At 40.1% G+C, this 13,781-nt stretch overlaps 1 protein-coding gene across 1 annotated transcript in view; it reads left to right on the forward strand.

The window, feature by feature from the left end:
• BARD1 (BRCA1 associated RING domain 1) overlaps nucleotides 1–13,781 on the forward strand; it is a 66,637-nt gene that overhangs the window by 22,302 nt on the left and 30,554 nt on the right. The window contains exons 5-6 of the mRNA XM_039495581.1: nucleotides 11,414–11,494; nucleotides 12,294–12,466. Of these exons, the coding sequence (XP_039351515.1) occupies nucleotides 11,414–11,494; nucleotides 12,294–12,466 (254 nt within the window). The remainder of the gene's footprint in view (nucleotides 1–11,413; nucleotides 11,495–12,293; nucleotides 12,467–13,781) is intronic.

Genomic DNA, 13,781 nt, shown 5'->3' on the forward strand with positions numbered 1-13,781 from the left:
TCAGATCCTGAAGTTTCGCAGCCACTCTGTGTCATCCCAGACCTGCAGCACTATGCGGTCCCACCAGTCTGTGCTTGTTTCCCGGGCCCAGAATCGCCGTTCCACACCATGAACTTGACCCATCGCATCCCGGCTGTATCCTTTGTCTTTCATGGCTTTAGAGACCTTCTCGAAGGTCTTTGCGTTCCGCTTGTTGGAGCGCAGCTCCGAGAGCACAGACTCCTCGCCCCACACAGCGATCAGATCCTGGACTTCCCGGTCAGTCCATGCTGGGGACCTCTTTCTATTCTGGGATTGCCCAGACTCCTCTGCTGGAGAGCTCTGCATCGTTGCAGGTGCTGCGGAGCTCGCCCCGATGTGCAACCAGAACGTCAGATTCAAACCGCCCAGACAGGAAAATGAATTCAAATTTTCGCGGGTCATTTCCTGTGTGGCTGGCCAGAGAATCCAAGCTCGGACTGCTGTCCAGAGCGTCAACAGAGTGGTGCACTGTGGGATAGCTCCCGGAGCTGCTAAGTTCGATTAGCATCCACACCAAGCCTAATTCGAGCTAGCAAGTTCGAATTTAGCGTTACTCCACCTGCCGGGGTGGAGTACCAAATTCGAACTAAAGAGCCCTCTAGTTCGAATTAAATGGCTTCCTGGTGTGGACGGTTGAGCGGTTAGTTCGAATTAACGCTGATAAATTTGAATTAAAGTCCTAGTGTAGACCAGGCCTAAGGTTACTATGTCCACACTTCAAACTCCTTTATAAAGTGACTTCTGGATTCCATTTCAACAAGTTCAATTCACCAGTCATCTGTCCCCAAAACCTCGGTATTTTTACTGAGAACAATTAGAGTGGTTAAGTTTTTATGTAGAAAAGGCAATCAGTTTAAATAACTAAGCCACATAAAGCTTTTTCACACAGTGAAGAAAGATCCAGATTTTTAAGAACTGGAAACTGATTGAAAAACCCCAGGAATAGGTACGGTAACTCAGAAGCAGGTGCAGTACCTGCTACTGCCTTTAATTTGTTTGAAATTGACTACATTTAAAGTTGATTATGTCCTTTTAAATCTAAGTGCAGTAGTAATACTAAGTAGGCTATTGTAGACAATAATTTCTAGGCTTTTTCAAATGAAATTCACACCTGACAGCTTAAATGTATTTCAGACAAATATAAAAGCCTCTTAACTACTTAAAATACTGAATTTAGAAATACAAGAATTGACCATGATCACAGCAATCTTTCCCAAATATTAATGTTGAATGTAAAATTGTTCCAGTGTTCCACAAATATTGCTTTTTACGGTGCTCAGTCTCTGTGAGTTGTTTTAGTTATGAGATTGGAGCTTAACTCTTCTTGGATGTTTTATGTTACAAATATATGTGCTGAGCCACCATGCTCATTACCCTCTAAATGATCTGCTGGTGAGGAAATTAATTTTAAAGAAATCAGAGGCGATGGTTTTCTTTAAAGTTTGTCAGAGCATTCACAATTACTATAAGTTCTCTAGTTTTTTGTCATCTTCTTTCTCCACTTAATATAAATTATAAATAAGATGTGGGAAAACAATAAGAGTGTGTGTGTGGGGGGGATTGGGTTGTTTAACAATCAAGTCGTTCACTCATTAGATCAAGGTATGGGGTTCTTTTTGTTTGACTTGCAATATAGTAAAATCACTTGGGGCGTTAGAAAGTAGAGAAGGAGTCAAATTCTGTAGACTTATCCCCTGGTCTCAGCTTCAGTCTTTCATGTGATATTCTAATTCTCATTGTACTTTATTTTTTCCATCCTGGCACTTAACCAGTGAGTTAAAGTTAATGGAGATATTATTATAAGTAAGCTGCAAAATATCTTTAATAGAAGTAGAAAAGGGGGAAAATTTTATAAAACAGTGAAAGGGATGCTGGCTGCTTTTCTTAACCATCTGTCAGCACTAGCATTTGATACAATTGATATTAGGACTTGAAAAAATCCACTTGCCCATGCCAAATGGGAAGCTTTTCTGGGGAAGTGCCATCAGCATCTGCAGAATCTAAGGTTTCATTAAAAAAAGGGGGAGGGGAGCTGGGGCTGGGGATGATGCTTTAAACAACCCTTCCATTAACTAGGAGACAATGCAGGCAGAAGCCCAGCTGCAGAGTGGGGCCTATCCAGTTTATTGCACTGAGTGTAGCATGCATGATTACCTGCCCTGTGGGCGGGTGGCGTATGTGTGCAGTCGGTGCAAGGAGCTCCTGGCCCTCAGAGACCACGTACGGACTTTGGAGGCCAGGGTGGCAGAACTAGAGGAACTAAGAGAGGCAGAGAGTTATGTTGATAAGGTTTTCCGGGTCACTGTAGAATTGTCCCACCTCCAGTCAGACAGCCCCTGCGCTGTTGAGGAGGATGAAAGGCCTAGGGAAGCAGAGCAATCAATGGGAGCAGAGGGAAACCTTCCCATAGTTGGGACCCTCCTTCCAGATGGTGCTGGGGTTGCCTCGCACTGAGGTTGCCTCTCCGGGGGAGGGAACTCCAGTTGCTAGGAAAAGGCAGGTGTTAGTAATGGGAGATTCGATCATTATAAACATAGATAGCTGGGTTTGTGATGACCGGGAGAACCGTATGGTGACTTGCCTGCCTGATGCGAAGGTTGCGGATCTCTTGAGGCATCTAGACAGACTTATGTGTAGTGCAGGGGAGGAACCGGTGGTCGTGGTACATGTAGGTACCAATGACATAGGGAAGGGTAGGAGAGATGTCCTGGAAGCCAAATTTAGGCTGCTAGGGAAGAGACTGAAATCCAGGACACCTATGGTGGCATTCTCAGAAATGCTCCCAGTTCCACACACAGGGCCAGGTAGGCAGGCAGAGCTTCAGAGTCTCAATGCGTGGATGAGACGATGGTGTAGAGAGGAGGGGTTTACGTTCGTTAGGAACTGGGGAAACTTTTGGGATGCGGGGAGCCTATACAGGAGAGATGGGCTCCACCTAAACCAAAGTGGAACCAGACTGCTGGCACTAAACATTAAAAAGGTTGTAGAGCAGTTTTTAAACTAGGAGCTGGGGGAAAGCCGACTGCTGCAGAGGAGCATGTGGATCAGACACAGACTTCTCTTAGGGGAGAGTCTAATCATAGAGAATCTCCAGGTTATAGTCAGGAGCAGAGGATGGAAGTGGATAATGTAAGGGCCAGATCAGATGATAAACAGTCTCATAAAAAAGAATCTGACACATCAGAAAATGGCAGACAGATAAACAGGGACAAGTTTTTAAAGTGCTTGTACACAAATGCTAGAAGTCTAAATAATAAGATGGGTGAACTAGAGTGCCTTGTGATAAAGGAGGATATTGATATAATAGGCATCACAGAAACCTGGTGGACTGAGAGCAATCAATGGGACACAGTCATTCCGGGGTACAAAATATATCGGAAGGACAGAACAGGTCATGCGAGGGGGTGCAGAGGGGATGGCACTATATGTGAAAGAAAATGTAGATTCAAATGAAGTAAAAATCTTAAGCGAATCCACATGTTCCATAGAATCTCTGGATAGAAATTTCATGCTCTAATAAAAATATAACATTAGGGATCTATTATCGACCACCTGACTAGGACAGTAATAGTGATGATGAAATGCTAAGAGAAATTAGAGAGGCTATCAAAATTCCCATATTGACTGGGAACATTTCACTTCGGGATGAAATGCAGAGATAAAATTTCTTGATACTTTAAATGACTGCTTCATGGAGCAGCTGGTATGGGAACCCACAAGGGGAGAGGCAACTCTAGATTTAATCCTGAGTGGAGCACAGGAGCTGGTCCAAGAGGTTACTATAGCAGGACCGCTTGGAAATAGTGACCATAATACAATAGCATTCAACATCCCTGTGGTGGGAAGAACATCTCAACAGCCCAACACTGGCATTTAATTTCAAAAGGGGGAACTATGCAAAAACGAGGGAGTTAGTTGAACAGAAGTTAAAAGGTACAGTGACTAAAGTGAAATCCCTGCAAGCTGCATGGGTGCTTTTTAAAGACACCATAATAGAGGCCCAACTTCAACATATACCCCAAATTAAGAAAAACAGTAAAAACTAAAAAAGAGCCACCATGGATTAACAACCATGTAAAAGAAGCAGTGAGAGATAAAAAGACTTCCTTTAAAAAGTGGAAGTCAAATCCTAGTGAGGCAAATAGAAAGGAGCATAAACACTGCCAAATTAAGTGCAAGAGTATAATAAGAAAAGCCAAAGAGGAGTTTGAAGAATGGCTAGCCAAAAACTCCAAAGGTGGTAATAAAATGTTTAAGTACATCAGAAGCAGGAAGCCTGCTAAACAACCAGTGAGGCCCCTTGATGATCGAGATACAAAAAGAGCGCTTAAAGATGATAAAGTCATTGCGGAGAAACTAAATGGATTCTTTGCTTCAGTCTTCACGGCTGAGGATGTTAGGGAGATTCTCAATCCTGAGCTGGCTTTTGTAGGTGACAAATCTGAGGAACTGTCACAGATTAAAGTGTCACTAGAGGAGGTTTTGGAATTAATTGATAAACTCAACATTAACAAGTCACCGGGACCAGATGGCATTCACCCAAGAGTTCTGAAAGAACTCAAATGTGAAGTTGCGGAACTATTAACTAAGATTTGTAACCTGTCCTTTAAATCGGCTTCGATACCCAATGACTGGAAGTTAGCTAATGTAACGCCAATATTTAAAAAGGGCTCTAGAGGTGATCCCGGCAATTACAGACCAGTAAGTCTAACGTCCGCACCGGGCAAATTAGTTGAAACAATAGTTAAGAATAAAATTGTCAGACACATAGAAAAACATAAACTGTTGAGCAATAGTCAACATGGTTTCTGTAAAGGGAAATCATGTCTTACTAATCTATTAGAGTTCTTTGAAGGGGTCAACAAACATGTGGACAAGGCGGATCCAGTGGACATAGTATACTTAGATTTCCAGAAAGCCTTTGACAAGGTCCCTCACCAAAGGCTGTTACGTAAATTAAGCTGCCATGGGATAAAAGGGAAGGTCCTTTCATGGATTGAGAACTGGTTAAAAGACAGAGAACAAAGGGTAGGAATTAATGGTAAATTCTCAGAATGGAGAGGGGTAACTAGTGGTGTTCCCCCAAGGGTCAGTCCTAGGACCAATCCTATTCAATTTATTCATAAATGATCTGGAGAAAGGGGTAAACAGTGAGGTGGCAAAGTTTGCAGATGATACTAAACTGCTCAAGATAGTTAAGACCAAAGCAGACTGTGAAGAACTTAAAAAAGATCTCACAAAACTAAGTGATTGGGCAACAAAATGGCAAATGAAATTTAATGTGGATAAATGTAAAGTAATGCACATTGGAAAAAATAACCCCAACTATACATACAATATGATGGGGGCTAATTTAGCTACAACGAGTCAGGAAAAAGATCTTGGCGTCATCGTGGATAGTTCTCTGAAGATGTCCACGCAGTGTGCAGAGGCGGTCAAAAAAGCAAACAGGATGTTAGGAATCATTAAAAAGGGGATAGAGAATAAGACTGAGAATATATTATTGCCGTTATGTAAATCCGTGGTATGCCCACGTCTCGAATACTGTGTACAGATGTGGTCTCCTCACCTCAAAAAAGATATACTGGCACTAGAAAAGGTTCAGAAAATGGCAACTAAAATGATTAGGGGTTTGGAGAGGGTCCCATACGAGGAAAGATTAAAGAGGCTAGGACTCTTCAGCTTGGAAAAGAGGAGACTAAGGGGGGATATGATAGAGGTATATAAAGTCATGAGTGATGTGGAGAAAGTGGATAAGGAAAAGTTATTTACTTATTCCCATAATACAAGAACTAGGGGTCACCAAATGAAATTAATAGGCAGCAGGTTTAAAACAAATAAAAGGAAGTTCTTCATGCAGCGCACAGCCAACTTGTGGAACTCCTTACCTGAGGAGGTTGTGAAGGCTAGGACTATAACAGCGTTTAAAAGAGAACTGGATAAATTCATGGTGGTTAAGTCCATAAATGGCTATTAGCCAGGATGGGTAAGAATGGTGTCCCTAGCCTCTGTTCGTCAGAAGATGGAGATGGATGGCAGGAGAGAGATCACTTGATCATTGCCTGTTAAGTTCACTCCCTCTGGGGCACCTGGCATTGGCCACTGTTGGTAGACAGATACTGGGCTAGATGGACCTTTGGTCTGACCCAGTACAGCCGTTCTCATGTTCTTATGATATTCTTCTCCACGTAAACCAATGCAATGCTGTCTTCTAGATTTGCGGATAGGTAGCTCCAGTGCCTTTCATGCTGCTGAGCTTCTTGGAGCTTTCCCAACCTGCAGCATAGTGAAGGCTAATCGGAATCATGTAATTTTTCATTGCTGCTATTCATAACCTTGATAATCATCTTAAAATGGCCTTCCCTTGGTCTGTCTCCAGCAGATAATTGTCCCCCCACACCCTGTGATGGTGTCCCTTCTTGTACACAAGCTAGTTATTTCTTTGGGGTGCTATTCACTTATTAACAATACCCCTCTCCCCCATTAATTTACTATATCAGCTTTAGCAAGCTAATGTCTTTTCCTGTCTCAAACATATGAACATCAGGCGGTATTCTCCCAAGTAGGAGAATCCCAAGTCTTTTTAATAAATTTGTTGGGCAGAGGCCTATACTCTAAATTGATCAAGGCCAGAGAAGGCCAGCTCAGTGAGTTATATAAAATTACTCATAAAAGTCAGCAAAAGCGAGAGAGACTGAATTAGTCCAGACTAAAAGGTCTACTCATGTCACCCAAAGATTACGATAATAACTAGTAAATAAAGGAGAATGGAATTGGTAATTAATGGCCAGAAATTGGTGGGTTGGAAACGAGGTCTAATTGGTGGACAAAATAATGAGAGGATGGGTTATTCTGTCCATTAATTCCTGGGTCCTTTTGAAACACTTCTGGGGGATCTAAAGCTGGGAAATGGGTGGACTGTAAATAGTGAGCTTTACCATCGTTGCTGTTACCCCGTCATCTGTTGGGACCTAAGAATCCATCATGACGCAATTGGACGTCTACTGTCTGCTCCTGAGAAATGTCCTTAACTGACCTGGCAGGGCCAGAGAGAGGGACCCAGATGACATAGCCAAAGCTCATGGAGATGGCAAAATCCTGAGCATCACCTGGCACATGAGATTTGGGTTTCTGCTGTCAGCCCCCCCATGCCATGTTCCTTCCTTCTCCATCTTTTCTGGCTAAGCCACCTAAGAAAGAGATTCACAACATTGCTGTGAGCCTGCAACCAGAGAGGCAGTTCTAAGTAATGTCTTAAACAGCCTAATGCAGAGATGCTGATACAAGTTTACCAGGTCTCAGAATGGCTGTTAAGACTGTGTGCTGCACATGTTTCTCCATAGCAGGGTCGCAGGTAAGCGTGAACACCACAGAAACTGCATTTTCTATCTTTGTGATTCTTTTCTATACCCTTTTACCCTTTTGTGGCTATTTATCCGTTGTTGTTGTTGTTGAAAGGAAGCAGGATCCGATTTCAACATCAGTTCCAGTCTTTTTTCTCTCTTCCCCGGATAACCATCCCCAGTTAACATATTTAATGCTATCTAAAATAGCGTCATACAAGGTTTTCCTTTTTTATAAAACACAGAACTGTATACAACTAAAAGGAATAAGAAATATTGTTAAAATGAAATTCTTACTTAGTACTTTAAATTCAAATGCTTTAACGGTTTTTCCTTTTTTTCTGTATCTTTAATAAAAGGTTATTAAGGATAGCACTATGGGACAAAACAGGCTGAGGTGGCTATACTCGAAGCCCCAAACCATGTTTTAATGTTTAGTGTTGTGTAGTGTCAGGATCATCTTAACATTTTTTGGGGGAGGGATTGAGCAGTGGCCTGCTAAACCCAGGGTTGTGAGTTCAATCCGTGAGGGGGCAATTTGGGGATTTAGTTAGGGATTGGTCCTGCTTTGAGCAGGGGATTGGACTAGATGATCTGCTGAGGTCCCTTCCAACCCTGATATTCTAAGACTCTTTGAGCCCATTTTTTCCATTAACCTTAACATAACAAGCCCTTGCTAGCGTAAGCTCAAACAGGCACAAAATATTTTAGTGGTAATACCTCAGTGCAAATATTGTGTGGTAGAGGGATTGATGACTTATCATAGAGTCACAAAAACATGTAGAATAAAGCAAATAATTTTGTACCTGATCATGAGAAATTTAACTTACTTTAAAATAAAAGCCAAAGCAAGTTTTCTGAGCTTTTTTGTTAAGTGAGTACTAGATGGTACTCTTGAAACAAAAGCTATGTATAGATGGAGACTCCTGTTGTGTTTTCTTTGCAGTAGGTGAAAACTGTCAAAGAACATTAAATTATCACTTATCCTGATTTCTTCCAGGATGGAGGATACATAGAATCATCTCCTTAATTGGGGCTCAATTCTGCTAGGTGCTGAGCACTCTGGCCCTGACCCAGCAAAATGCTTAAGGCACTGGCTTACCTGTTAAGCATTGGAATTTCCCATTGAAGTCAGTGCTTAAAGTTAATTTTGTTTTTAAGTCTATCATTGGATATACTACTATCCCTAGTATATGCCAGTTGAAGATCTGTCCTCCCTATTTTTTCCTTGCATGTTTCTTTTTTCAACGAGTATTCACTGTCAAGTAGTTGAATGTATTCTCAGAACCTCTTAAAAGTTCAGGGTGCAGAAGACATAACTTCCATGAGTCTACTAACATGCCCTGCGGCTGTAAACTTAAACTTTAATTTCTGGCTATATTTCCTCTGTCAGTCTCTAGGCCACAAACAGCTTTCTTAACGCATCACTTCTAATCCTGATTGACAGTAGCTGTTCAGTCATTGTGCATGTGTGTAATCGAAATGAAAGCTCCTCTCCCATTCCTTCCACTTTTATTGTGAATTGCAAGTGGTAAAAAGAGAAGTTCCATTTACAGCCTAGGTAACAAAATGGTTTTTTTTCCTCATTTCCAAGGAAAAAATCCCACTCATTTCTCAGTTTACAACGGAGTTATAGTTTTCTAGTTTTACTCTATCCCTTTTTCTGTCTGTATATGTTGATAGTACTTCTAGTTGTCAACAGCAGCAAAATTTTACTGTAATAAAAATTAAACTAGCATTTTATGGATTTGTAATATGAATGTTAACATTCTGAGCAGTTAACGTACATAATGCCAAATTTCAATTATTTGCTAGGTGTGTTAACTGCTGTAAGGGAACACTGCAAAAATATCAACCACTGTTATATGTTTGCAAACTTAATAATTTTAAAAGTGAAGCTCAGACATCACTTACCATAGGTAATTCTTTTTATCCATGGGAAAAGCTATGTTGTACCTATCACTGTCTTCCATGCTTGTGAATATTTTCTCTTTGTATGTGGTTTCCACTTGCGTCTCTTTCCTTGAGACCAAAAAATATTCTAACTAGAATTGTATATTCTTTAATTGCTTAAAATGTAACATTTTGCTGGGGGCGTCTAGGTTGTGATTATAATGCATGGAACATATCTCTTGGTTATATAAATTTAGTTGACTGATATAAAGTCAGAGCTTTTCAGCATTTTATGTGAATGTTTAGTTAATATTTCTTTTATCAGTTGCTTATTTTTCTGCTGAACAGAGTTCATTGTCTTGGAAGAGTTTTCTTTGGTTGTAAAGAATGAGGATTAATGCTATTCTACATGGTCTCAGAAATGTTCCTTGATATCATAGAACAGGTTTGACGCTCTCCTTCATTTGGTTTAATATTGTCCTCAATTTTGGGCCTCATATTCATTGTTCCTAAAGAGGGAGGTGAATTCTAAGGTATGTAATGTGGTAGTGGAATAATGGTCAGGATCTCTTTCAGTTAATATACTTGATGGCACAAGAATTACAGCTAGTGCATAGTGATTCAGGTATTAACTCCTTCCACAGCTTTTTGTTGAGAGAGAGCTTCTGGTTTTTAACCTTTTTGGGTTCCCTTACCCTGTTTTCAATAGATCTGCACTGGAAGCCTTCTTTGTTTGAGCTTTCACCATGAGGGCAGGAGATTTCATCTCACCTATTCTGTTTTATTCCATATTGTCGCTGTATAAGTTTGCAGTTCTGTCTTCAACTTCCAATTTTTCTCTCCTTTCTTTGCCATCTGTGTAGCCTTAGGTTCTTGGCACATGGAGTTCTTACTTCTCCCTTGTGGTTTTTCCTACCTTGTCTCTCCTTCTATATGTCCCCCCGTTCGTCCTTCCTTTCTTTCTCTTTTTCTCTTTCTTTCCTGGTTTTTCCATCTTCCCATTTTGGGGTTTGTAGCTGGCAGTACAAATTTTGCTAAGGACTCTTCTAATAAGACTTCTCTGGGGACTGCACCTTGAGACGGTGGGATGCCTTATGTGTTCCACTGACCGAAAACTATGCTGGTGGGAGTTTTAACTCCTGGTAGGGCCATCAAGCTGGACAAGTGAAAAGATAGGGACCAGAAGAACAGCAGTCAACTGGTCCTCCAGGTTGGGGTTGAATGATAGGCCAATAACCTATTTGCATAAAAATATTAAGTGATAGAAACACAACAAAGTAGGCATTCCAGCTAACAGAGTTATAGACAGGAGTGAAGAAGCCTTTATCGTACTCCAAGCAATGTCTGACAGCACAGGTTCAGAATTCTAATAATCAGGGAGTCTGGGCGCTCTTAAGTCCTCAACTTTAACCAATTTTGTGGGTATTCTGGTGAATTGTAGGTTATATTCTTCTAGGCTCCTCCTTCTACTCCCCATAGTTTCTGTCTCAGGTATTCCCCTTTCCTTCCTATATGGCTTCCACCTCTATGCCTTAGCAAAACTTGAATATCTTGTAGTGTTCTGCCAGAATGGAAATGAAATTATGATGATAGCATAGCTGCCAATGATATAAGGATGCTGGCAGCTTTAACTTGCATAATAATTGAAAGATTAAATAGGAATACTTCTTCTTTGCTTTTTCTTTCAGTATTTTAGTCATGCAAGTTGGATGTGTCTAAGACAAGCACATAAATCGGATTCACTTGTGCATGTTTCTAGCTAGTCATTTAGATTAGTTTGACACAATTTTTGGTTTGAAGGACATGTAATTTTTGGGTAAATGTACCTGGTCTTAATCCTTGCAGTCAGTCTTAGTCAATAGATTGCAGTCTGCACACACTAGTCCAGTTATGTATTCTGAATTATTTATAGTGCGTCAGATGTGCCTTATTCAGTCTGCTCCTGACTTAAATAAAGCTTTTAGGTGTTTCTGAGTAAACTATACTAATAAACAGTGTTGTTTTCAAAAGAGTAAAAGTTTGTAGGTTGACATTGTCTAAATGAAAGTCTTGGTTTAATTGCAATCAGAATGATGCAGCTTATTATTGTTCTCTCCCATTCTTTTTTGTATCTAGCCTTCCTAAGAAGTTTAGCAATGATTTTTTTTCCCTTCTAGGGTGATGTATCAGCCGTTGAACACTTACTGAAAAATGGAGCAGACCCCAATGTTAAAGACCATGCTGGATGGACACCATTGGTGGGTATCAACATTTTTCTGATATTTTCATTTTTGTCTGTTGTCCTTTCCTCCACGCTTCCATTTTTTACAGTTTGTTCTTTCCCACCCCATCTTTATTGTATCCAAAGCATAAAGAAGACAGTTATGGGAAATAGTCTTCCTTATGACAGTGTGAGAATGCTCTTCCTTTAGAATCATCCCACCTCTCCTCAAGTGTCAGTGTTCTTTCGCACTTTTACTATCATATTTAGGACAATCTTCACCTATGATTTCTAAAGTGTGGAAAATGATCTCTTTCCAGGTTAGTGTGCAAGCACAGTTTCTTGTGCATCTTGTAAACTATTAATGCCGTTAGAGCTATAGTTCCCCCCATTTTGGGTGCACATTAGACAGTGGAATTTGAACTTTGGTTAGATATATTTTTGTATTCATGCGTGCTTGAATTTCATTTAAAAAAATGATAGGTAGTGAGTGCTAATCCTTTTTCATCCGCTGCCTTTTTCTCCCAAAGAGCATGTTTGACCCTAGTTGATATAAAGGAATGCCTTCCAAGTTAGTCTTATTTGTACACCAGGTGGTCTCTGTTCAGTTCCTCTGTGCTCTTTATCAATGCCATGTTTGAAAAGATAATTACTCATGATGGCCATTGTCAAAATTGAATAGTGTCTCCATATCATGCTGCCAGTCTGAGAGGTGCTATGAAAGTGAATGCATTAACTTATGGTGATAAACCTCCATTTTTAAAAAAAATTCTGTGCTTTCATTAGAATTTTATGTCTTTCTTTCCCGTGTGCTTCTTGTCAACATCACCGGCTAGCACGAGGCTTGTAATCATGGGCACAAGAAGGTGGTGGAGCTATTGCTACAGCACAGGGCATTGGTGAACACTACTGGGTATCAGAATGACTCACCGCTTCATGATGCTGCCAGGAATGGGCATGTGAGCATTGTTCAGCTGTTGCTCTCACATGGAGCCTCCCGGGATGCAGTGTGAGTAAATGTGTAATGTTATTTTGTAACTGACTACTTGATTTCCAAGTTGATGTTACTGGTGAAAGTCCAGGATGTAACACTGAGTAAATTTGAACCAAAGCTCTTAATATAATACATATGTTTTTTTCAGTGGGAGTTTCTTTTTGTGTTCAATTACACAAAACCCTTACCTTCCCCTTTCTAACTTGGATGTTATCTTTTTTGCTTAGGCTTCAGGATTGTCTTAAGCTTTTCTTTATGACGTTTGGAACAAATCACAAAGTTTGAGCTTTAAAAAAAAAAAAAGTTAAAAAAACAAAAAACAAACAAACAAAAAAACTTGAGTGCATAATGGAAATTATTACTGATATTTTTAAAAAGTACTTCCATTTTAGCTATGTATATTTCCGGTGGGTTTGCTCCATTGATACGCAAACATCTGGAGTTGTAAAGTGACTGATACTGACTCAAACACACAATAATTATTCAAGGATTTATCTTTCTGATTGTCATCACATCAGTTGAATGAGATGCTGGGTTGGTCATGTCATGCTACAGTGTCAGTAGCATTGCTATTTGTATCAGCAGCTACTGTATAAAATCTGGAATCTGGTACCATGCATGTTGTCAGTAAATGGCATGTGCACATTACATGCTTGTAGTATGTAGCCTTGTTCATATCTGACTTGTTTGCTGAAGTATGTACCTCCTTGGCCATAGTGTGAAGTGGGGATAAGGAAGCTTTAGTAAATTAGCTAGCTTCAAATGTTGTAAACATATTGAAGTTCTGTTACAGAATGGAGGTATTCAATCAGAAAATACTTCTAGCTTACATGAAATGTGTCAGAATATAAAAATAAATCAGAAAAGTAAAAGGGGAATCCTTCCCTTGGCCCGGGCAGCATATTTAAAAAAAAAATAGGATAATATATCTCCTTCTTAAGGTGTTAGCTTTCCAAGATAAAATGTTCACCAGTTGGGTATTGGTAGCTGCCTGCATGGTTTTTACAACTTTCCTGGGTTTCTGAAAATATTACACAAACAACCAATTTTGGTATAAATCTTTTTAATAGCAGCTAAAAGATTGGAAAAATTGTACAGTAGAACTTTAAATGGGCAATACTAGAATTTTCAGGTCTCTCTTCTTATTAGCCCGCCATTTCTGCTAGATTTGCTATCAGAAACTGAAATGAAGCTGAGATAACTTTTTTTTTTTTCCAGTTAGCCATACTGGCAAATATATGACCACCTTTGGTCAAAAAGTCTCGCACACATTTCAAGTAAACAAAACAGATTGAAGTCCAGTTCCATTCAAAATGTGAACTGACAAGAC

This window comes from Mauremys reevesii, linkage group 11, assembly GCF_016161935.1.
Source record: "Mauremys reevesii isolate NIE-2019 linkage group 11, ASM1616193v1, whole genome shotgun sequence".
NCBI lineage: Eukaryota > Metazoa > Chordata > Testudines > Geoemydidae > Mauremys > Mauremys reevesii.